This window comes from Liolophura sinensis, chromosome 11, assembly GCF_032854445.1.
Source record: "Liolophura sinensis isolate JHLJ2023 chromosome 11, CUHK_Ljap_v2, whole genome shotgun sequence".
Lineage (NCBI taxonomy): Eukaryota > Metazoa > Mollusca > Polyplacophora > Chitonida > Chitonidae > Liolophura > Liolophura sinensis.
Window position 1 is genome coordinate 5,210,705 of NC_088305.1, and position 25,855 is coordinate 5,236,559.

General features: G+C 39.7%; 1 protein-coding gene across 5 annotated transcripts in view; it reads right to left on the reverse strand.

The window, feature by feature from the left end:
• LOC135477411 (calcitonin gene-related peptide type 1 receptor-like) overlaps positions 1 to 25,855 on the reverse strand; it is a 109,985-nt gene that overhangs the window by 22,718 nt on the left and 61,412 nt on the right. For 4 of the 5 annotated variants that reach the window (XM_064757495.1, XM_064757492.1, XM_064757493.1 and 1 more), the window contains 2 exons: positions 8,596 to 8,745; positions 4,042 to 4,155 (listed from right to left, as the gene is read on the reverse strand). In XM_064757495.1, coding sequence (XP_064613565.1) covers positions 4,042 to 4,155; positions 8,596 to 8,734 — 253 coding nt within the window. In that variant the 5' untranslated portion in view covers positions 8,735 to 8,745. Of the gene's footprint in view, positions 1 to 4,041; positions 4,156 to 8,595; positions 8,746 to 12,499; positions 12,528 to 25,855 lie in introns of those variants that run through there. The other variant, XM_064757494.1, reaches the window with a different exon arrangement.

A 25,855-nucleotide genomic window follows, 5' to 3' on the forward strand; every position in this document is an offset into this window, starting at 1 on the left:
ACTTTACGTAAATTATTTCTTTTCAAGATGCATCGCAAAAGTCTCTTGTTGCTATAAAATATTAATTTATCTGGCGGACAAATCTGCGTGGTCAATCAAACGATTTTCTGTACATCTATTTGTGTTTTTTCACTTCAAAATTACAAAGCCAATGGGGAATATTCTCCGTCTAAAGTAATCCCAATCAAAGCTACGTAGTCTGTTGTCCATTCCTACATATCAAATAACGCTTTGTGCGCAAACCTACATAGTACTCAGGTATCACAACAGAGTATTTATCAAACCAGCTTGGACCCGAGGTGCCATTGCGCGGGACAATGTATACTCCACTACAGAATCTTACACCCGCACACCTTTGTCATAACACACATCAACTTTTGTGAAATCATCTCTTTAGTCTCTGACATACTGCGGTGTAACTTCTGATCTGGTTTACGAAAATCTTATTTGGTGTACCCAAAACAAATCGATCAAAACTCGCAACAGTTTTTATACGATTGCCATTTGATGTCAAAGCCTTCGTAGCCTAGAGCTGTAAAATTATCACACTTTGAATACGTAGTCCTCAATTGAGCGTCCAGCAAAAAAATACAAGTGAGAAAGGACAAAAATCAATAATCGATCAAAGATAAGATGATGAAGGCACACTGCTAAATTTAGTTGGAGGCCAGCGTTAGCTTTCGTCGAGCTGTGTTCGCCGCTACCCAAGGCGAGTGTCGATTTCAGCCTGATGAATTACCTCCCACCGTCCACTACTGAGCAGATGTTTCAAGCCCCGATCAATTTTACAAAAGGAAATACCCTGCTATCTTTCTATGAAATGTTTCGGTAAGCTTTGCCTTATGTTATGTTCAGCACAATGTTATATTCATTATGCTGATTCTTCGAAACACTTAAAGAAAAGGCATATTTGAATGAAATAGAACAAAACCCACTGGCCTGATAGTCGCTGCAAGCCAGCGCTGCACATGTAACTATCTGAGCCAGCGCTGCTCATGTAATTATCTGAGCCAGCGCTATACATGCAACTATCTGAGCCAGTGCTGTAAATGTAACTATCTGAGCCAGCACTGTACGTGTAACGATCTGAGCAAGCGCTGTACATGTAGTCCTCTCAGCCAGCGCTGTACATGTAGCTCTCTCAGCCAGCGACGTGTGCATATCAGGAAATTATACACAATAATAAATAATGGCAGTTTCTATAAGACGAAACTGATTAGGATGCATCTCAGGTTCCGAATCGAATCCAGCAATTGGCGATGGTTATCCGAGGCACGAGAGAATCTGCATTGTCGTGGCACTACACTGACATGAATATAATTAGTGAAGACATTTTCTGGCGGTTGGAAAAAGGAAATAGCATTCTAAGGACTGACGAAAATGTTATCTATCTATACCGATGCTAATTTCTTACCGGACAAACAGTGCAAAAGGCGCTAAGCAATTTATCCGGTCTCCATGGCGCCAGTCAAACCCCATAATACGGTCTTCTCATACTTACCTATCGCACGTCTCCTCCCTAAGGGGAGGGAATATGACTTACAAAGTTTATGCCTCCCACGGAAAAGAAACCTAAATCTTATGAGTGATTCCCAACGTGAGTGGCTGTGACCCGGGGGATACATAGCTGGATTAGACCGTGGGGCTGTGGTGTTATGCTCACGCCGAGTGTCTCTGCTAGACCCAGCACCAACGATGCGCTATTGGAGATGATTGCGGAACTAAACCTTTTCAATGCAAATCCTATCAACGCTTGTACATCTCCGTGTACATTTATTTTGCATAAAGAGCTCGCCAGGAAGGGCCTTTGGTCATCTTGGGGACGCCTATGACCAATATTATGATGGTGGAAAGCAGACGCTAACTGTTCACATGACATGAGAATTTCATGAGATACTCCAGGGACAGGAACCATTTACAGGCACGCAAACTTGTACAGTTACCGTAAAACTACAATTCCCATAATAGCAAATTGTGTCCAATTGCGAATTTGTATGTTTATCTTGAGGTAAGAAAAAAAAAACACTAAAAGCAAGATGTGTCCACGGTTTTGGAACTAAGAGAATTGACAAGAGACCGTATTTTACCAGTTGCGTGTGACCATTTGCCAGCTGTTACACTGTCGTCGCTGCTCTGGGTTTTCTCTCTATGCTGTACATCTTAATTATTCTAACAATACTATTGCATATATATCTTAAATGTAGTGTTTTCAGTTTACGAGATTAGGAATGTGAGCCGCTTTAGATTGTTCCAAAGCACTGGTAGTTTTTAAACATTTTACCTACTTTTCAGCCGATATACCACTTTGCTAACTTACAAACCGAAAATATACATTTTAAACAAAGCTCTTTTTAATCCAACTGGAAGGAAAAAATAAAACATTTGAAGATACCAGTCTTAAGGTAATAAATATTAATCACACATTTCAAACAACGTATTTTTGTGTCCTCGGGGGGGGGGGGGACTTCACTCTTAAGTAGTGATTATATATTTGCAACATTGTTTTCTTATGTAAAATATCCCAAGAGCAAATCTCAACTGTAACTACCTCCCGTGGAAGAAAAGAAACTTGGATTGGGAGGCAAGGCTACCACAGAGCTCGCCTTTAGGAGACACGTGAATCGAAAACTTCAGCTCAATACATTAAGTATTGGAATCGTGATAATTTACGGTAATTAATCGGTAATTTAACGCCGATCTCAAAAATGTTTCACTTATACGAAGGCGGCCGGCATTATAGTGGGATGAAACCCGACAAAATCCGGGGGAATCCCACGACCATCCGCAGGTTGTTGGCAGGCCTTCCCACGTACGTCCGGAGAGGAAGCCAGCATGAGCTGTTGTACTATTTGAGGTACCACTGCTAACATTTGGTTTAATTTTGGTAATTTACGGTATTTCGTATGCAATGGAATATTCTCTTCGTGTTATTGTGTTCTACATGTCTGGAAACCCTGAGCTCAATACATGCAGTACCACCCCTAAGATGTTGTCTACCATTGATTTTAATACAAAATACACTAAGTCAGGAATTCAGTAATTTACGATATTTTATATGTACACACCAAATCAACGATGGAATATCCCCCTCTTGATACTGTGCCCTACATGTGTGGCAACCCTGAGCTCAATACATGCAGTACTTTTTTTGAGATACCAACCCTAACATATTGTCCTACATTGATCATACAATATACTAAGTCAGGAATTCAGTAATTTATGGTATTTAATATATACACACCAAATCAAAGATGAGCTATCCCCCTCGCGCTATTGTGTGCAAACCCTGCGCTCAATGTATGCAATACTTTTTAAGATATCACCCCTAACATTTTGTTTAACGTTGATTCTAACACACAATACACTATTGAGCTCTCCATACGTGCAAAACCTGATCTCAATACAAGTAGAACTTTTTAAGATTTATTTATTTATTTGATTGGTGTTTTACGCCTTACTCAAGAATATTTCACTTACACGACGGCGGCCAGCATTATGGTGGGAAGAAACGGGGCACAGCCCGGGGGAACCCCCCAAGACCATCCGCAGGTTGCTGTCTGACCTTCCCACGTACGACCGGAGAGGAAGCCAGCATGAGCTGGACATTTTGTTGCTTTCCCTGTTATTGGGTATTGGACGCCGACGCCGACGCTCAGGGTACAACATAAGCTACGCGTGTGCCTTGTACAGGTCAGCTAAAAGCACTTCATACAGGGTCATATGCCAAAATCAAATGGGAATTCGCGACTAAATTACAGTTTATAGGCAATGTGGTGCATATATAGTATATGACTCAAATGGCTTGTCATAACGGAATAGACTGCGGAGCATATTTGCGCCAACCGCAACGGGCCAATTATAGTCGAAGGGTAAAAGAATGGCGCATTTACGTATAAATTGCACTAATAATTTCCACTTCAATTCAAACTAGTTTTGCGTAAGCCGCCATTGACGATCCTCTAAATAAACTAACATGTTATAAGATAGGCGAAAAGAAAAGTAAATTATTATACAGGTGTAACAGTGATAAGCAAGCCTTACCTGTGGGATCAAACCCTTCTCCGTACTCGGGACAAAGTTGTGTTGTTCTGGTACCTGCTGGAGTGTCATCCCAACACAAAAGACCGTCAAACGTCCGATTACAGTAGAGTTTACCTGTACAACAAACACAGGTGTAGACATTGATATGGCGGATGCTTGAATGAATGAATGTTTGGGGTTTAATGTCGTGCTTAGCAATTTTTCAGTCATATGACGACGGGGAGTCATTAGCTGTGTGTATATATATATATATATATATATATATATATATATATATATATATATATATATATATATATATATATATATATATATACCGTGTCTTCTTGTGGCAGGGCAAGTCCATGCCGCCAAAGTGCTACAGCCACTGAAGTATTATGCCGAAGACATCAGACAAGACACACCACCCAGTCACCGTTCCCAGTCTGGAAAGTGACACATAATACAAGATTATGCTAGCTATCTTGACAACAGACAGCGCTGGTATGGTGGCATGACGTCATAATAACGCATTACGGAATGCAGCATTACAAAGAAAAATGACGTCAGTCTGCGAAATAATTTAGCTGCGCGGGGTACAAATTTAGCGTCACAGAGAAAAACGACGTCAGCAATTCAGCTGCGCAGGGTTTAAATCGCATATACCCCTTGTGGGCATGGCCTGCAGCTCTGACAGATGTATATCAACATTTTAACTTGTCTGATCAGACAATGACGTCGATAATGACGAATGAAGTTTGACGCATCAAACTATAAAGACCGGGATTGAATCTGCAACCGCTGGGGGCTGCTTCTCAAAGAGGTCGTAATGTCACGCCATCCTAATCACCATGGCGTCGCATACTGACGGCATATGCCGCCTTGGTATTTACGACCCGCATAACGTTACGACCTCTTTGAAAAACAACCCCCTTGAGCCCTAGCGATTGAAAAACAAAAGTTCTAGCCACTCGGTTACACGGTGTCAATTACACAAAGTGTAATTTTACAATTTTCTTCAGTTATGAGCATGGGTTATTATTTATAGCAGGCAGCCAGATATTAAATGGGAATAATAGCGACTGGTGCCAGATGGTCGCGTGGACTCGATACGTCTTTCTGGAACAGACATTCGAAAACAAGCAAAAAAAACCTTATGCTGGTTTTGCCATGATATGGCAGTGTCTGGACTGCCTGTTAGACCTTAAATATCATAGCAGCACACATTTGTCACTCCAAACACAGGACAGGGATTCCGTGGTAAAGATAACTTCTAATCCCATGGAGTTTTACCTAATTCTTACCAAATATCTGTATTCTCAGCTTTCAACTCAGCAGACACTGTTGATTTCGATTTTTGAGTTTTACGACATGCTCACTATTATATATCATTTATACGACGGTGATAAACGTTATGGTGGCAGGGAACCAGACAGAGCCCGGCGGAAACGCACGACCATCCGCAGGTTGCTAGCCAGAGAGGAAGCCAACATGTAGTCTGCCAACATGCAGCTGTTACAAGTCACTATCATAGTATTCGTGCCGCACGCCGGTCAAAAAATGTCACACTTATTAATGATGAATTTGCTCAATCATCGTCTAACAAATATGAGTGCTGATGCAAAGTGAGAATGAAGGAAATGAAAGACAGAATGAGGGTGACAATGATGCAGCGAGGTTGCGAATGAGACAATAAGGTTGATAATGAGAAAGCGCGAATAATGAGAAAATTGCGAATGTGATAATAAGGTTGGAAATGACGTAATGAGGTTGCAAATGAAGAATAAGGTTGACAATGCAGTAGCGAGGTTACTGATCAGGAAATACGTTTGACAATGACATAGTGAGTTTGCGAATGAGACAATAAGGTTGATAATGAGAAAGCGAAGTTACGAATGTGATAATAAGGCTGAAAATGACGTAATGAGGTTGCAAATGAAGAATAGGGTTGACAATGCAGTAGCGAGGTTACTGATCAGGAAATACTTTTGACAATGACATAGTGAGTTTGCGAATGAGACAATAAGGTTGATAATGAGAAAGCGAAGTTGCGAATGTGATAATAAGGCTGAAAATGACGTAATGAGGTTGCAAATGAAGAATAAGGTTGACAATGCAGTAGCGAGGTTACTGATCAGGAAATACGTTTGACAATGACATAGTGAGTTTGCGAATGAGACAATAAGGTTGATAATGAGAAAGCGAAGTTGCGAATGTGATAATAAGGCTGGAAATGACATAATGAGGTTACAAATGAGACAATAAGGTTGACAGTGAGAAAGGGAGGTAGCGAATATTATAATAAGGATGGAAATGGCGTGATGAGGTTGCGAATGAGGAATAAGGTTGACAATGAGGAAGCGAGGTTGCGAATAAGATAATATAGCTGACAGTGACGTAACAAGGTTGCGAATCAGACAAGAAGATTAACAATGAAGTTGCAAAGCTACAAATCAGATAATAAGATTGACAATGAGGTAGTGAGGGTTGCAAATGAGGATAAATGAGGCTAATAATGAGGAATTGTAGTTCAAAATAAAAGAATGTGATTTATTAAAACAAAAATGAAATCATACTCAAATTGAGAATGAGGACAATTACAAAATAAGATTAACAATGCGAGATTAGAGTTGATGAATGAAGAAATGAGACAAAAATGAAGTCATACTCATATGAGAATGAGGACATGACGATGACAATTACAAAATAAGATTAACAATGCGAGATTAGAGAAGACGAATGAAGAAATGAGACAAAAATGAAGTCATACTCATATTGAGAATGAGGACATGACGATGACAATAACAAAATAAGATTAACAATGCGAGATTAGAGATGACGAATGAAGAAATGAGACGAAAATGAAGTCATACTCATATTGAGAATGAGGACATGACGATGACAATAACAAAATAAGATTAACAATGCGAGATTAGAGATGACGAATGAAGGAATGAGACGAAAATGAAGTCATACTCATATTGAGAATGAGGACATGACGATGACAATAACAAAATAAGATTAACAATGCGAGATTAGAGAAGAAGAATGAAGGAATGAGACAAAAATGAAGTCATACTCATATTGAGAATGAGGACATGACGATGACAATAACAAAATAAGATTAACAATGCGAGATTAGAGATGATGAATGAAGAAATGAGACAAAAATGAAGTCATACTCATATTGAGAATGAGGACATGACGATGACAATAACAAAATAAGATTAACAATGCGAGACTAGAGATGACGAATGAAGAAATGAGACAAAAATGAAGTCATACTCATATTGAGAATGAGGACATGACGATGACAATAACAAAATAAGATTAACAATGCGAGATTAGAGATGATGAATGAAGAAATGGGACTGAAAAGGAAGAATCAGACTGAGGATGAAGGGGAATGAGGTAAACGAAAATAGGCAAATGAGGTTGAGGATAAAGGATTGAATTTATGTGATCAAGAATGACAGAATCAGTTGGAGAGTGAACAATAATGTTGATAATGTGGGGATGAGGTTTAAAATGACGGAAGGAGAGAATAACTTAGGGAATATAAGGAATGCGGTTGCAAATTAAGTTGACGTTCCACGTTATTTCCTCGCATAGTAAATGAGAAAATATCATGAAGAGTGACGAGAATGAGGTAATAAGGTAGAGATTATAGAGATAAGGTAGAGAAAGATAGAATAGAAATGGGAACGAAAGAATGAGGTTGAGAATATTTGAAAACGTTTGAGAATAAGGGTAAAGGGTTTAGGATTAGATAATGTGGTTGAGAATATGGGAAACGTTTGAGAATAAGGGTAAAGGGTTTAGGATTAGAGAATGTGGTTGGGAATATGGGAAAACGTTTGAGAATAAGAGAAAATGGTTTAGAATTATACAGAATGAGGTTGAGAATATGGTAATAAGGTATGGCAAGATGGAATATGAATAGAAACAAGAGAATGCCTTTGAGAACAACAAAAACATCATGAAATCAAGTAGAGAACTACGTTTCCCATTTATCTAAGAATCTGGTCGTTCCAAATCCGTTTAGACAACCATAATCAGGACAAGGATTATCCTGTAATTGCGATTCATATATACCACGGAACCCTCTCCGCTGGGTTTTAGGACGTCAGATTGTGGTAATTGTGTAACACACTTAGACGACCTCAACAACCAGGAAACTGAACATCTGTTTCAGACAGCCAATCTGGAGTGTTTGCTCTTGAAAGGGCTCTTTAAGAGGTAACGCGTGATGTCACGATATTCTCGGAGGTGCACTACACGAAATCTCAGGAAACTGGAAAGTTGTTAGTTTCAATTCAAAAACTCTAATCTGTCTGGAACTACTTTAATTCTTAATAAAGCATTGTTGGGCAGAATCCCTGTGGCGTACTTCGCTTTGCCGGATGGTTTTATCAATGGTCATGACGTTTAGGTGTATGTACAACACTCTTGACGTTTCCATCCACTCAAGAAGACACTCGGCAGCCCTACTAAATGTTATCGGCCCTAGCGTGTACAGTTAAATGCTAATCGCATCAATAAATGAAAGCACGAATAACAAATGACTTCACTCACTGTCGTTGGGGAAGGGCTTGCGGAACACGGTGCGGTTGCACTCGCTCAAGGCATGTTCCACAGCGTCTAGAGACATTGTTTTAGGCACAATCGTGGAGGTAGACGATGCACTATAGGACTCTCCGGTCACTGCTGCCATCTCGCCACGCTCTGCAGAAACGAATAGAAAAACATTGTTAGATGGTTGTATGTTTGACTGGATTATAAATATACAGTGTATGTGAACAGAGATTCTGTTACGAATCCAGCGAAAAAACACCCACAAACTGAACTGAAGGAAAACTGTCAAGACAATGTATTAATTGGTATTTGGTTTCACGATGCCAATTAAATAGGACTTCATGCGTGGTATTGATACTTCAATCAAGGGTTTATCCTAACAGTTTATGACAGTGCTTGTATAACAGGCTCCAAGGCTAGGAAACGAATACAACCGCCACGTAAAACACTTAAATAAAAAGTGGCACATATGCCAATGACTGCCCCATCGCAGACCTCTAAATAAAATTTGAAGAAAGCTTTCGACAATCAAGTGGTAAGAAGTTTGTTATTCACCCATTAGCGGCGCAATGGTAACAAATTAAAAAAGGAACGACAAACAAGTTTTAATAAACCGGAAAATCCGTTTAGATAGGCTTTGAGCAATATTGCGGACAGCGGGTTTTTGCATGATTTGCTGAAATAAAAAGTAAAACAAAAGGTGGTAAAATTTGACGACACCTTGTAAACAAACTCTATCCCAACTACAAAATACATAAACGGACAAAGGACAAACTGTTTGAAAAACGTACCCGGCATGCTGACCAGACATTTATGGCTGACAAAATATGTGAAAGTTTCATACCAGACCAAACTGGTGCTATAGTCCTGACCATACAATGCAGACAAAGTTTTAGTACAGACAAAGAGCGGCGGACGACTATGGACAGTAAAGGGGATAAATCTACCATAACAAAGGCTTTTCTGACAATACCGCCAGACTATAGCACACTCGTCACCTGGGGTAACTATCAATGATTCACAGAATCGAATACACAGCATTAAAATCAGACAGTTCGTAACAATAGCTTGACAGCCGCGCATGGAGATGTTTGCGCTACAACACCTGGACCACAGGTACGAGCATGCGCAATATGCTGCAGTTTTGTAGTTTACCTTGGGAAACTTCGGTTTCTTTCACACGTAACACTGATGTGTCTAAGTTTTACATTTTTGAGGAAAACTTCAAACAGCAGTTCAAAGTTTGGCGGATTAATCAACTCCTAATTTTAACCGTTTTGATAAAAATTCATGAGAATGGCATTTAATTAAAAAAAATCAAATAAATATAGACCAGTTAAATTGGTGATTAAACGTGTACCTAATGACAGCAAATGTCGCCATGATCTCCAACAAAGTAAGCAAAGATCTATCGGCAAATGTGACCAAAATCATAAATTTGAATATAATCTGTAACGAATGCGGGCATCATCGATATTTATTTATTTGATTGAAGTTTTACGCCGTGCTCAAAAATATTTCACTTATACGACGGCGGCCAGCATTATAGTGGAGGAAACCAGACAGAGCCCGGGGCAAACCCACGACCATTCACAGGTTGCTTGAAGATCTTCCCACGTACGGCCATCATCATTGATAGAAATGTGATCAACATCTACAGCATCTATACCGGTGGCGCATGTAGCCACGGTCTGCAACAAACGTTGTAATTATTTCTTGTAATATAGGAATGTTACGTTTCCAGTTTGTCCAAATATTGCCATCGCGGACAGAAAAGAATTAGACACGAATTACTTCATGCAGGAAATGCTCCTCATTACACAAGGAGTAATTTAACAATTTTCTGCAGTTAGGACTTGGAGTAAATGGGATTCAAATGAACTGGTGTCGGAAGGTCAAGAGGTACCGATATGTCTTCCCATAAGAAACTATTTTAGGACAACAAATACAGGCTTACGTTTGTTTTACTCTCAAATAGCGGCTTCTGGACTTCAGTCACATGTTAAGCAGCTTACAACGATAAAGTGCAGCTGATACACAGGCTGTCACTAGAACGAGATGCGCCGATGCATACTCCTATACCTGAAGTAGAGGTTAAAACATCAGGGGCAAAAAACACACCACTGTGGAATGTTTGCGTCTAAACCTGTTCTGCGTTAAGAGGTTTAACAGAAAAATTAAGGGCAGCTGTTACTCGCCATATTGAACGCCGATTGAGTGACACATCGTGATAAATGAGAACAACAATGTGGATTGGGACTAAATATCACGATCTTGAGATCTATCGTTTATCGCCTCAATGATGCCGTGAATGACGCGTACAATAAAGCACGCAACGTGCGGTAAGCTTTCTTGGTTTGACACGCACAAATCTCTCCTTGTTATTAATTATCAAGCTTTCAAACACATGTACTGGCAATGTTAAGAAAAAAAAAGGAATAACACAACCTTAGTTGCTTTGGAAGTGAAATGAAAACAGGCCAAAAACGTCCGCAGTTATTTCGTTCGGAAGTACTTGGCCACTGTACAAATCAACTTTTAATCCGGAATTCTTACGAGGCCATGGGCGCGGCATGTTACAGAAACCACGAACACCATGTCGAGTCACTTGTCAGCAGAAACAGTAGCGTTCTCGAGTTGTCGGTTAAAAGTGACAACATAACGGCGCTTTCGATTTTCTTAGTTTTCATTGCTTTCTTACGTTCGATCCGCCATATCTCGGATATGCAACATGACAACAAATAGGCGTGCTTTTCATGTTCTGTGTGGGTTATTTTCTCCACGCATATATACATTTTGTCTAGTGTTATCCATTCTTTTACACACCAGATTGTGTTATCAACCGAGATATTTTAACGAGTTCATCTACTGGTGTTATTGAACATGGTCCATAGCAAGGTAAGCGGAGAACGACACAACGGTGGAAGTCTTCACAATCTAAAGTTCATTAAAGACCACCTGTCTTTTATTAGTTAACATGGTATGGATATCTGTACATTTCAAGTGGGAAAGTTCGTCAGTAAATTGCCTTAGGTCGGTAGTCTAACCCGGGTGCTCCCGTTACCAACACTGATTGCCACTGTATTTATGAACGGGACTGTGACCATTTGTCAGCTGTCATGTTGTCGTTGCTAACTGCTCTTACTCTCTATGTTGTACGTTTTTAATTAGATTATTTAAGATGCACAATGTCAAGACAATAGTAGAATAGACTTACAGCATAGAGAATAAAACCAAAGCAGCGACGACAGTGTAATAGACTTACAGCATAGAGAATAAAACCAGAGCAGCGACGACAGTGTAATAGACTTACAGCGTAGAGAGTAAAACCAGAGCAGCGACGACAGTGTAATAGACTTACAGCATAGAGAATAAAACCAGAGCAGCGACGACAGTGTAATAGACTTACAGCGTAGAGAGTAAAACCAGAGCAGCGACGACAGTGTAACAGACTTACAGCATAGAGAGTAAAACCAGAGCAGCGGCGACAGTGTGATAATTGACAAATGGTCATACACGTAACCATTGAAATATGACTTTTTGCCGATTTACCTCAGTTAAGTTTTTTTCCTAAGCAACTTACATGCCTCTATGGCCATGGCTTATGCAGAATTAGGTAAAACGGAATGCTGTGAATTGCAACCAATTAGACGTCACTGGTCTAACTATAGGCTGTTTCAGAGCATCGTCTATGCCACTTTGGCAACGCAGAGACAGTGAAAATATCAACAACAAAAATTCAGAATCAGTCCTGATGTATCTGGATTTTGCATGGACTTAGTAAGGCAGTATCATAGCGTTTTAGAGTAAGAGAGAAAATTGGCAATGCATAAGCAAGACGTGTTACTTGTGCTTTCAACATTCAAACATCATCGAATATTACAGTTAACAGCTGTGGTTTTACCCCTGTATGTAGAGAGCACAGACGAAACTTCCAGAACTGTTCCAGATAGCAGCCATTGTCCAAAGCTATACCTTGCAACGTCAAAAACACTCACGACGGTTTGTGCACTACCCCAAGCTTTTCAATCACGAATTCCATCAATCAAGTCACGGTTTCAGGACTCCTGGATTTTGGCGAAAGTTGTCGCCCTGGCTTGTTTGTATTCTTGGTGGGATAGGTCTGACAGATGATGTTTGGGTTTCTCAAGTCCGCAGCGGGGTTATCCGCCTCTCCACAGGGAACGTAAGCCAGCTGATGAGAGTAAGGTGAAAAGCTCTTGATGGCCACACGCACATACACTCTGACGTTTTCTGTCGTATCAGTTATATGTTCAGTCAGTTCCTGGGACTAACCTTCTATACTTTATTCATGACAAGTGACGGCGGAGATCTTACAGAAGCCTGAGGCGAATTTTACAATAAGGTCTTCCCGACTAACTTCCAATGTCCTATCCAATCCACTATGACTCTTCAATTTCAGAAAACAAAAAGTCGGCCCTCGGCAAAGAATAATGGGATTAGACCATCCTACGTGTTAGTGATGGCGACTGAAACTTCTAATGCAGTCTTGGTATTGGCTTCCAGTAGTTTGATATACACAGAGCACTTTTCCACACCTTTGAAAAAAAAATCCGATTAATGAAATAAGCCCCAAATAGGAAGGGGACGTTTGTCTTTTAATCGTTATGGCACAAGAGGAGCGTGTTCAATCCCGGCCTTGGTCAGCGCAGCGTACGTTCGTTGAGAACACCTGTCTTCTAGTAATGATGTGCATATCTGTACGCCACACGTGTGAAAGTTCGTCAGTAACTTGCTCAAGGTCGGTCGTTTAACCCGAGGAGTGAGGTTTGCCGAATCCATAAAAACTGACCGCCGTCGTATAGGCCGAAATTCTTTATTATAGCGTTAAGCAACTATGAAATTGTATCAAATCAAATGGGAAACGACGCTGAAAAAAGCCACATAAGTGCTTAGCTTTGCGTAGCTGGAGTTGTTCTTTAGTATAACATGTCATCTTATATTTTGTTATATTCTTTCGCAAACATCAATTTCATATACAGTCTAGAATGGTTAGTTGCTAGAGGGTACATATCGATTCCTCACTGTCCTATATATTTACTCAAAGGAGAGAAATCAAGCGTTCAAAGTACCGTAAAGTTATAAAAAAACCCACAATTACAACTATGCCTGGAAAAAAACCTTCGTTCATAAATACAGAACGAAGTTGTCTATAATTCAAACCCCTATCGCCAGCGAGATAAACACTAAATAAGAACAGCTATATTGTGTGCATGGGATATCGCCGCAGGGCCGTAAATCTTTAATGTTTCGAGAAATTCAAAAGGATTTTTGCCCAAGCACTTACAACAGGGAAGAGCTGACTTCTATGCTCTTAAAGGGAGCGGGTCGTGGCTGGGTGGGCACGAAGAAAAAGATACATAACGTATGGGTTCAATCCAAACCTAATCTGTGACAGCTCTAAACGCCATAGACTGAACGCGACATGAATTCAATCAAGATGACTGTAGTCTGACTGATAGACGTGACACAATGCCATCTGTGACACCTCTAAACGCCATGGACTGAACGCGACATGAATTCAATCAAGATGACTGTAGTCTGACTGATAGACGTGATAAAATGCCATCTGTGACAGCTCTAAACGCCATAGACTGAACGCGACATGAATTCAACCAAGATGGCTGTAGTCTGACTGATAGACGTGATAAAATGGCAACTGTGACACCTCTAAACGCCATACACTGAACGCGACATGAATTCAATCAAGATGACGGTATTCTGACTGATGGCCGTGACAAAATGCCATCTGTGACAGCTCTAAACGCCATAAACTGAACGCAACATAAATTCCACCAAGATAGCGGTACTCTGACTGATGGTCGTGACAAAACACCATCTATATAAACGCCATAGACTGAACGCGACATGAATTCAACCAAAATGCCTGTAGTCTGACTGTTAGACGCGACAAAACGTCATCTGTGACAGTTCTATACGTCACCGGCTTTTCGTGACATGATATCAAAAATAACGCCTGTCGTTTGTTCTTTGGAGGCATTCATGCCTAAAAGTCCATAATTTATATCATTTATAGGTAAAACGAAATTTCGAGAAAAAAATGCAGAATACAATACAAAAAGGAACTCAATATTATGTGTTTTTAAGAGTCAAATGCTCGATGTCTTTGGAATAGACTTACTGCACTTCTCTATAAAGCAGGTGCCCGTCATTATTTCCTTTGCGATTAGTGGGCGTTTGATAGATACATCACTCCATGAAAACAGCAATCAATGGTTAAAACAGATCAAGCTCCATGTTAAAGACTTGCTGTGGATCAAGGGAAACACACGAATAAAGAAAAACTATAAAAAAATTTGGGGGAGTAGTAAGAATTCGGACATCTTTGGCTCACTGACCTTGTCTATGTTAAGTAGTTCGTGAGCACGTTGCGGACAACAGAGTTGAACCCCAGATCACATAGTGCAACCAGATGTGATGCTTCTTTCCTTCGCGCTGGTAATTATGAATAAAGCAAGTCTGTATTCTGCCCAACCCCGTGCCCCTTGTTCACATAATGCTGAGAGAGGGTACTGTGTCTAGATTTACTCATAAACACTAATTCATTATTTATGAGACAGTTGTTTAGTTTTTAATCACTGTTAAGTAAACCCATCATTCATGTGCCATGTCGTTTTAAGTAGTGTAAAATCGCTGCGAGATTGAGCTTCGTTATATGACACCCCCAGCGTGCTGCCTTGATTTACGTTTGGGAAACGTCAGTTAGTTATGACGGCCGGAGGACCGATTGTGTGTGACGTCGGAAGCTCGAGATGGAATGGGAACAGTGTAGTACTTTGTCCGGGAACTTCTCACGCGAGATGTTGTAAATCTAATCGAAATAAGGCCGCTTTATTCATCACACACAAGCTACGACAAATCACTTCATTTGCACAACGTGTCAAGCGTATGGCTTGTTTACACTTTCAGATTTAGTCGGATCCCAAGGTGAGAGGTTGAAAAAAAAAAAGCTTTATAATATAAGGCTGGGCGAATGGGGCTAGGGATCACCAAGCATCAGGTACCTGAACTCCCACCAATAGAGGCATGCCCGTTTGGGAAACATCTTCTTGAGGCAAAATGTGCACGCAATGACTTAGAAGTACACGTGTATATCTCTTTTTGCATCAAAATCCTTTAATTTGCACAATCGAGTTAATTATGATGGGGAGTTTAATTAAACTTAATTCAATGTTTGTATTTCACAGGTGCATGCATGCTGTATCAAACCACCTGGCCACCATTGATGTATGTAAATTATATTATAACGTATGTTCATAGACCAATCGGCCATCTACAATAAAATTCATTGATTATGCCATTTATCACTGGCGGTCAAACTTGCACAAGCATGCTCTGCAATTCTTCTGTAATGGGATATAAAATGTTTACGGTAACTTTATTCCCGCCGCTACAGTTCCATTTATGTGCGCTTGCAGTAACTTTATTCCATCTATGTGTGCTTGTAGTAGCTTTATACCATCTATGTGTGCTTGCAGCAACTTTATTCCATCTATGTGTGCCTGTAGTGCCTTTATTTCATCTATGTGTGCTTGTAGTACCTTTATTTCAACTATGTGTGCTTGTATTAGCTTTAGTCCATCTATATGTGCATATAGAAACTTTATTCCATCTATGCGTGCCTGTAGTAACTTTATTCCATCTGTGTGTTCTTGCAGTAACTATATACCATCTATATGTGCTTGCAGTAACTTCATACCATCTTTGTGTGCTTGTAGTAACTTTACACCATCTATATGTTCTTGCAGTAACTTTATACCATCTATGTGTTCTTGCAGTAACTTTATACCATCTATATGTGCTTGCAGTAACTTTATACCATCTATGTGTGCTTGTAGTAACTTTACACCATCTATGTGTTCTTGCAGTAACTTTAGTCCATCAGTGTGTGCTTTTTTCCTATGTGAATACATCAAATAGAATCAAATGCCTACAATTCCGTTAATCGCACAATCCCTCTGTCGCTCTGTACGAGTTAAAACGTCTGCCGACTGTGCCAGTTGTACAAAGTTCCTAGGTGCATTGTGTCTACACGACCAAAGAAAGTCGATCTCTTCGGTTATTAAAAATGTCTTTAATGAGTTGTGTCGACATCCCCAGAGACTTTCTTTTGCTTCAGTTGCACAACGTCGCACGCGGAATGCCTATTTAACATTTGACTGGTACGTGGATGTCGTTAAGGCGATCTTGGTTCGGACGATATATTGCATTAAGAAACTTTGGTCTTCATGGAATGTTATCTCAGCTTATGAATTGCAACAAAAGATAGTTCAATGTGAAAGGCTTAAGAGCAGAGAAACTAAATCCAGAGCAGCGATGACAGTGTGATAGTTGGCAAATGTTCACAGGTAACTGGTAAAATACATGTCAGCTTACCTCAGTTAGGGCTTTATTCTAACTGTTCATGTCAATGCTGAAACGCCCCCTCCCCCCACCCATATCGCCAAGGCTTAAGCAGAATTAGGTGAAAAAGGAATGCAGTGTGCTATTTAATACAATTTATGAGGCCTCACTTGTTAATAATTAGTCACAATACAATGTTGTCACGATATTTAACAAACAATAACATTAAACAATAACAATGCCTCTATTGTATCAGGGTCGTGATTGTTGTCTGAGAAATTATTGGCTCAGGGTCCTAAGTATTCTTATATCATTTATTGCATGCTGTTTGAAGTCCGATCGGATACATATATTGTTTTAGCCGGCTGACAGATCAAAAACCCATCCATAGACAAGTCAGGACGATAATGTATCTGAGATAACCCCAGCTTTGACACCTTAAGTAGTTTGATCATATCTATAATGACGAGCTAAACTTTTGGCTCTGCTTGCTACGGTTTTGATCAAGCCATGGGCACACGTTTTCCCACTTTAATTCATACTGACCTTGGGTGGAGAGAAAAACCCGTCCAGACTTTGTCTTATTTTCCACTCTGTGCTAGCTAAAGGAATTGTTAAAACAGAATTTTCCAATTTTAGGAAAGTTCTTGCATCGGTTAAATATTACAGAATTCTCCTTGCCATAAAAAACTGACGGCTTAAATGTTTTCATCGAACCACAAACGCAGGTTGTAAAATAAATAAAGGTTTATTTTATATATTTATTTATTTATATATTTATTTATTTGGTTTTACGCCAAACTCAAGAACTTCTCGCTTATATGACTGCACCGGTTTTATGGAGAGAGGAAACCGCGCAGAGCCTGGGGGAAATAAACGACATGTGGTAGAGGCTTCATGCATGAACTCACGTCGCGTAATACTGTATGTATTCAATTTCAGTATGATATTCACTGTATTATTTGGTTCAATAAAAACACCAGTTAACAAAACTAAAACTAATATAAAGGGAGTCTGTACTGAGGCGTCCGTTAGAATACACACGTTGCATTGTTCATTCAACATCACTTGAATCACTTTACTATGACAATATCATCCCTATTTCTTATTCAAAAAGCAAAATATTTCGCCACTGCTTGATGTTTACTTTGAGATTGAAAAGAACGGACAGACAAGATGAGCTTTATAAGAAAGCAATGCTCTGGAGAAATTGAAAATGGCTAAATCACACGAACGGAACAGTCCCGCGAGATTTGCACGCACTGGTGTCATATACGTCGGCAGTAACATCTACTCTCAGACTGACAATCTAATGCAGGAAATGGCGTCAGACCGACAAGTATACCAGAGTGTTTCCTAAAACAAAATGGAAATCAAGATCCCACCCATCGAAACGAAGCTACGGTTTCTTCTACACCAAACTGAAAATGGCCATGCAGTATGAAACACTAACAAAACGAGAATCAGCTGTTTGGGAGAATGCTAATTTGATTATATCTACATTCGAAGTTACCTACATTTGAACCTTGCAGAGAATAATACGGTTCCTGTTAGAAAGGACTTTGGATACTAATTTCACTCGCCCAGAACATATCCTTGCTTTCAGCATCGCAGAAAACAGATGACTGCTCTCTTATGCATGATTTCCGTCTTAACTTCACAATTTACATACTTTTTTAGTTCTTTGGTGGTTTGCGTTGAACTTTGTCTTGGGAATTGGCCTTGCGATTATTGACCTGAAATGTCCGTTTTGGTAGACAGATTGTATACGGATATCTATTTTGATGCCTACAGATTACAAAAATCGTGAAGAAAGTACAGTCTGGAAACCCTCACTGACCAAGAAAGGCCTATAATGCTACAAAACATACGGCTTACCCTTGACACGGCGTGTGTTTAAACCCCACTCCGACTGCAGCTTTGTATCAGGAAGGCTACGACGTACCCGATCAATCCGGTGTTCAAATAATAAAAACGACTGCATATCCGAACATAACATTCATGGATACTCGCTGAAACGCCAACAGATTTTATAAATCAAATGGCTGCTATCGACACTTTAGACATTCAAAGGACCCGGTGACAAAGAACTGAACGAAGCCTATCATGTGATCACATCGATCAATCTGCGATCTCTTGGGTTGTCATTGGTTCAATGTAGTGTGACGTCAGGTCTTAAGACAATCAAACTATCACCTTTGTGCTGCTAATATTTGGTGCTCAGGAGGGGAAACTTCGTACGGTATTACACTGAGTCAGCAGTATGCATATCTTACGCAATTGGACCAGTCTAAACTACTGCAATTCTTCAAATTTTTTGGGACAACTCGTCTGCTCTTTGTAGCCAATATACAAGCAACCGTAGCAGGAATATTTTTCCACATGGTTATGGTATCTAATGAACTACATATTCATATCTTTACTTTTCCAAAAAACAGGGAGATAAATGTAATATTTTGCTTTCAGAACTGTTAATATCTGTTCTAAAAATGAGAAGAATTAGGGTCTGTCAACAGGAAACGGAGAACGTACAAAATTTTCACAATGTTCCAGCAATTCGCACTATATTGCAGGGCAATTCTGGTAAATGCTACGGCAGACTGGTTGATGGTAAGAACTGAGCGCTGATTGGACGAGGACAGCACGCCAATATCTCTAGTAAAGCAGCCTGATGCCAATGGGATACCAGCGGGTTGTCTTCCCACAACAGGTGGCGCTAGTGTGAATTAGGTCTTGCGCTTCACAAGTCTTTTGTTGCGCGAAACCAAATGTTGTCTGTAGCGGTTTCATCCGTGACGTATTTGGTCTACCCATTGTGACATCGCGCTGTTGACGCTGCAGTGGAATGTCCAGCGTCATTGAAATGACGTAATACGTCCCACTTCGGACTTTTGCCGGTATCCCTTTGTAATGCTATATTTATTGAACACCAATGATTTTCTCGTAAACGTTTGTGGAGAAGGTGCAATGCGATCGACGGTCGATGAGGTGACATGCATACCCGTCTCTCCCAACTTCTCTCGTGTATCTAGACGACGAAAACAAACAAATCGTCGAAAACTTATTCTAAAACAGTTACATTTTCCCTACGAGATCGCTACTTTTTTTGAAGACTGATACTTCTTTATATATAAAATGTATTGTGGGATAAGGAGTTTTAAAACGCACTGAAATACAAAACTGTTACAAAAACACGATTAATCTCAAACCAACGAACAGCAGACTAGGACTTGCAAACGTCATTAGCTAGAAATATCAGAATGGATTATACCCTCGAGACATTTTTTTAGCCTCCTGATCTGAGAGTCACCTGTCTCTACTGAACAGTGTCATGTAGCAAACTGATCGGCGCCTTTTTGGTTTTTCACCTGCGTTTCTATTGATCGTTTGTCACTGACAAGATTTATTCTTCCCTTATGTCAACCACATTGGTTATGTCTTCCCAGTGTTTTCCTTTTAAGAACAACGCCACGTAAAAATGAAACGAGCAAAAGGAGATAAAAAAAACTATACCTGGAAATGCTTTTACTTATTTTTTTTACCCATTGTCGAATATGGACTGTAAGGTAACTATCAGGATCATTGTGATAAGGTATGTGTGCAATGACGTTACAACTTTTCCCACACCTTTATGTTCAGGTATGAATAAAATTCCGGTGAACATAGGCCATGCAAATGTTACAGCACGGTATATGGTTGCAATATTGCCAAGGTGCCGTTAAACCATAATCATTCATTCATTCATTCAATGTGTCCCTCTGCATGAAAAAGCTGATCTGAGATTAAATATCTACGTCACTGGTGACGTCACACCACATAAATATAGCCCTTAAAACCTAATTTACAATCTAAACATTTGGCTGAATTTAATTCTGTGAAAATAATCTATACAAAGTAAAAAAAAAAAGTACGTATGTTTGTATGTATGCTTCAGGCTTAACGTCGTACTTTACAATTTTTCAGTTACGTGACGACGAGGAGTCATTAGGTGGGTGTACATGTACCAGCTGTATTTATTCCGTACAATGCTGATTTCACTTCTTCCCCCTGAACATATCTTTACAACATGATTGAAAACTGTTGACTGCTTCTCTTTGTAGTGAGTGAGTGAGTGCTTGGGGTTTGACCGCTGGTCTACGAATGTTTGCTTCGACGCATTTTTGTGTTTGCTATCGCGTGAAGTTTATATTCGACACTTGCTAATGCTGTCAGCTATGCAGGCGTGTAATGAAATTTGGAAATATGCTAGGTATATGGTACAATGTACTTAGCTCAGCCTGGGAAATCAAATGGCGTGCGGCTGTCTGTATGTACATCACTTGCCGGAATAAACTCATACATCCCGACGAATCAAATGCGTACTCCGAGGTATTCTAATGCTATTCCAAAAAGATCTAAACAAAGACTATATGTACAATTGTAAGCTTAGAAACTCATTTATTCGTATGACAATCGATAGAACCAAACCTCATAGATTAGGTCATGAAAAAAAAAAAAATTCATAGACCGATATAGCATTCATAACATGGGCAATTTTCATTGCATCATAAAAACCAGACCATATCAATTACTCGCTGGATAAATGACATTTGAAGCTCCGTCAACAAGTCAAAAGCCGTTGGCAGTTTCATCAGTACACCTCGCGTTGTTCACGGTACAGGCCTGCTGTAAAGGCAAGGCAAGACGACGACAAGCGAGCTGCCACCCATGGGGCATTACTGTCTATTGACTTTGACTTTGTTTGAAACAAAAATAGTATGCTAAATACGGAAAACTTGGCAAACGCAAGAATTTACTCTCACGAAATGAAAAAGCAACAAACAATTTCTACAAAATCTCGATTTATATTTCTCGTCACTAGTTTTCGTAAACGTCGCTGTCCACCTTATAACGCCATATATGAAACGACGTGATTGACGAGGAAAGTCACGAAAAAATTTTAATACATTCTTTTCACAGACGTTGGTAAGACATCGGCGTTCAGACAACGGCACTTTTAATGTTAGCTAGTCACAAGGAAACTAACGTGGAGAAATTAACGACAATTCAACGTTGTCTGTGACAAAATTGTGTCGGTTCAACGTCACGGGAACCATAAGTTCGAAATGACGTCCGCTGAGGTCCTTATTCCAAAGACTTGGCAACTATGATAAATGATGTAAACCCTCGAGCAAAAACGGTGAATATTTGTAGAAAATAAATGTCATGAAATAAGACTACAAACAGCTGAATATACACAAAATAACATTTTCTCAAAAGAATATTATCTTAACTACTGCTCGCCAAGATATGGCTGAAATATTGCCGATGTGGCGTTAAGCCATAATCACTCATTCTTAACTACCACTGTATGCTGAAGGCATTTTTCTAAGATAAATAGAACTCTCAAAGTCAGGCAGAGTAGGAACTTAGTTATAGGCGAAATTTTACCATATAGATATTAGATATATAGACATATCATATAGTGATCATGGATACTATCTGAGCAGTAATTCGGACATGTAAACGCTGAAAGATCTGGAGTCGCCTGCATGTGTGACGACTGATTATTGCAAAAATGACAAAACCTTTGCTAATTAAAAAATTAATTAAAACGAGGGAAGAAGACCCTGACAAATTCTCAGATAGGTTGAAGAGCTCAAAACGAACTGATATAAAGCAGCCGCAGCCATTCGAAATATTCTGCTTTGGTTTTACTTTTGAGGGAAAATGTTCCTTCAACTTTTAGGACTTCTAACAGTAAAAGATGGTTCTTAATTCGTAAGCGGGTTTTTACGAATTGGAATTAAGCAGATGTTGGCAGAGCTATGATCACTCTGATAACAGACTATACAGCCTGAATAACAAAAAGCACTACACGAGCTTCTGTCAATGATCAGAAGGAGCCTGGAGGGCAAATGTTTAACTCCTATTTACTAAAAGGATTTTACTCAAACCTCAGCTTCTGGATTAGTGTGTGAGATTTCCTAAGAACTTTCTCAAAGCGATCGGTCAAAGCACCGCTTTGACTACACTTCTAAAGATTCAAACTCTGAACAAAAGATTAAAACCTAAATTGTAGAGTAGTACGACTGAAAAAGTTCAAGAGCACAGTTTGGGGAACTATTTTGGTATATGTTCTTAAAATTGCCATAGATGTGTACCCAAGAGGCAATTTATTACCACATTCATAAACTGTTATGAATAGGGAACCCAAAGTTCCCCCGGTCTCTGCCCGGTTTCCTCCCATCATAATCCTGGCCGCTGTCCTAAAGATGAAACATCCTTGCTTACGGTGTAAAACAAAGAGGCACATTTATAAATAATAGGAATAAATATCTAATCATATATTTTCCTATTTTATTTAAATGTTCGGTAGATCTACAGCTTTCCATGCCCTTTCCATGCCCACAGGTGAAAAACATGATTAAGATTAAATAGCACAGTTCGAGAAAATTTGTCCGAAAGTACAATATTACATACTTAAGTTTCTTTCATTATGGGACGTATACTATACAAACTGCCTTTACTATCATTGCTTTCGGACTCACATTATCAGACAATTATCTCGAGATATCCTTTCGCCAAAAAGTATAGCCAGGATGATGTAAACTGTCGCTGAGATGCTGGTATAATCGTCTGGGTGTGTAAGCTTAATTGCTACATGTACTTATGGATGGGCCGTCGGCACAACAAGTTCTTAGCAGACCCGTGTTTCCAAATCGCCATGCTAAACGAAGATTTTGTGATCTGTGATCTGATTTTCTCTCACTTCTTTTGAGAGGCACTTTGATCTTAGTAGACAGCCGAGTGTTCACTGCCACGATAATTACGTAACCTCAATTCATCGTATCGCCATAACAGACACGTCTAGTAGAATTCGTCAAGCAAATCTGCTTGGGCACCGGAAGAGAAGCTGGTGCTTAGACAGGTGAATTACTGGGAGCCAAAGTTAAACACAAATACCAGCTTCCCTCTACATCCAGGCGTTGACAACACGTTTGAAAGTGTAAAGTGCTTTGGATGAAATTGTTCCGATGGCTAAGCCCCATCCGTTCCTTATTCTCTGCTTCTATTTATGAAGTAGGACAATCTTTAATGAATGTGTTTTGTCGATCTTTCACAGGAGAAGAATCCCGTAGGTGGTGGTTTGACACACGCTAAGGTCTTTACGCGCTTAGTGCCGCTTGCATAATGTTTCAGACTATACAAATTGAGAGTTTGGTTAACGCTGAGAGCTTTAAGTAAAAGGCCGACTCAACTGCCAGAAATGGGATTCCAGACAAATGAATGGAAATCACGCTTACGGCAGACAGAATTGGTTGGCCATTCCTTGGATTGTTTGGATTGAAACGTAATACTCTATGGACCAGAGCGGTTACTGGTTCGAATACAGAGCTCCCATTATCTCGGCAAAGATGAGAGATTTCTTAAAACAAAATGCTGTACATATTTTTGGATAAATTTTCAACTGGTATTTCAGATAATGATTTTCACGTTTTAGTTTTCTCATCTTTTATAAAGGCTTATGACGGAGATGTTCCGCAAAACATCGACATTTGCTAATCAAAGCAAATTTTCTGTATTTACCTAGAACAGCCCACAGTCTAGTCGCTCAGTAAATATCAGACTCATACCTTTACTATCTATAGTATTAAGACGATTCTTAAATTTGAAATAGTTTACAAATTTTAAGCACATTATTACTGAACTCTAACGGAAAAATCCACAGACGAGGTGGATATTTTGTGAAAGGTATTTATTTGGGTTATTCTAAAGTACTTGCAAGTATTTACGCTGATAGATTTCTTGTCTGTCTTAAACCCGCGACCAAGTCAATCCATGCCACCATGTGAGTAAGCCACCAGTCTTTACATAGATGTAAATCTACGCGATCATATTTGGTGGTTTGTGACAAGCTTGATGTAAATCTATGCAGCCATACTTGAAAGACTGTGGTCATCCTGATGTAAATCTATACAACCGTACCTGTAAGATTGTGGTAAACAGGATGTAAATCTATGCAACCGTACTTGGAAGATTGTCAAAAACCTGATGTAAGTACATGCGACCATATACTTGTGAGATTGTTGTAAAGCTGGCGTAAATCTATGCAACCATACTTGCAACTGTAATAAGCTTGCTGTAAATCTATGCGACCAAGCACTCTGCGTTTGTGACAAGGCTGAAATTAATCTATGTGACTGTATGTGTAAGGTTATGGTCACGCTGATTTCAGCCTATGCGATCGTATTTGTAAACTTGTGGTCACACTAAGAACATTCTATGTGAAACGGTGGATATCAGTCAATGTGACCGCACTTGTAAACTTGTGGTCACCCTGATGTCAATCTATGAGAAAGTACGTGTAAGCTTGTGGTCGCGCTGATATTAATCTACGTGACCGTACTCGAAGGGTTGGGGTCACGCTGATATCAATTTATGTGACTGTACTTGTAAGCTTGTGAGCACGCTGATATTAATCTATGAGAAAATTCGTGTAAGCTTGTGGTCGCGCTGATATCAGTCTATGTGACTGTACTTTAAGCTTGTGGTCACGCTGATATTAATCTATGAGACAGTACGTGTAAGCTTGTGGTCACGCTGATATCAGTCTATGTGTTGGTACTTACAGGCTTGCGGTCAAGTTGACAAGTCACTCTATGTGACGGTGCTTTTCGTGGTATTCCACTACCTTATCCACAAAGTGTGTTAACTCTTTAAACGTTGACAGACGTTTTGCGGCCTAGAAGCGTTGACTCGATTTTAGTCGATAGCTTTTAACAGAGATTAAACAAGTTCATGAACTTCGGGGGTTTAAAGAGCTAGGATAATATAAGTTGATGCAGGCGTAACCGCGTCCTCCAGCACCCATGATTCTCTGCTATTTTTAACC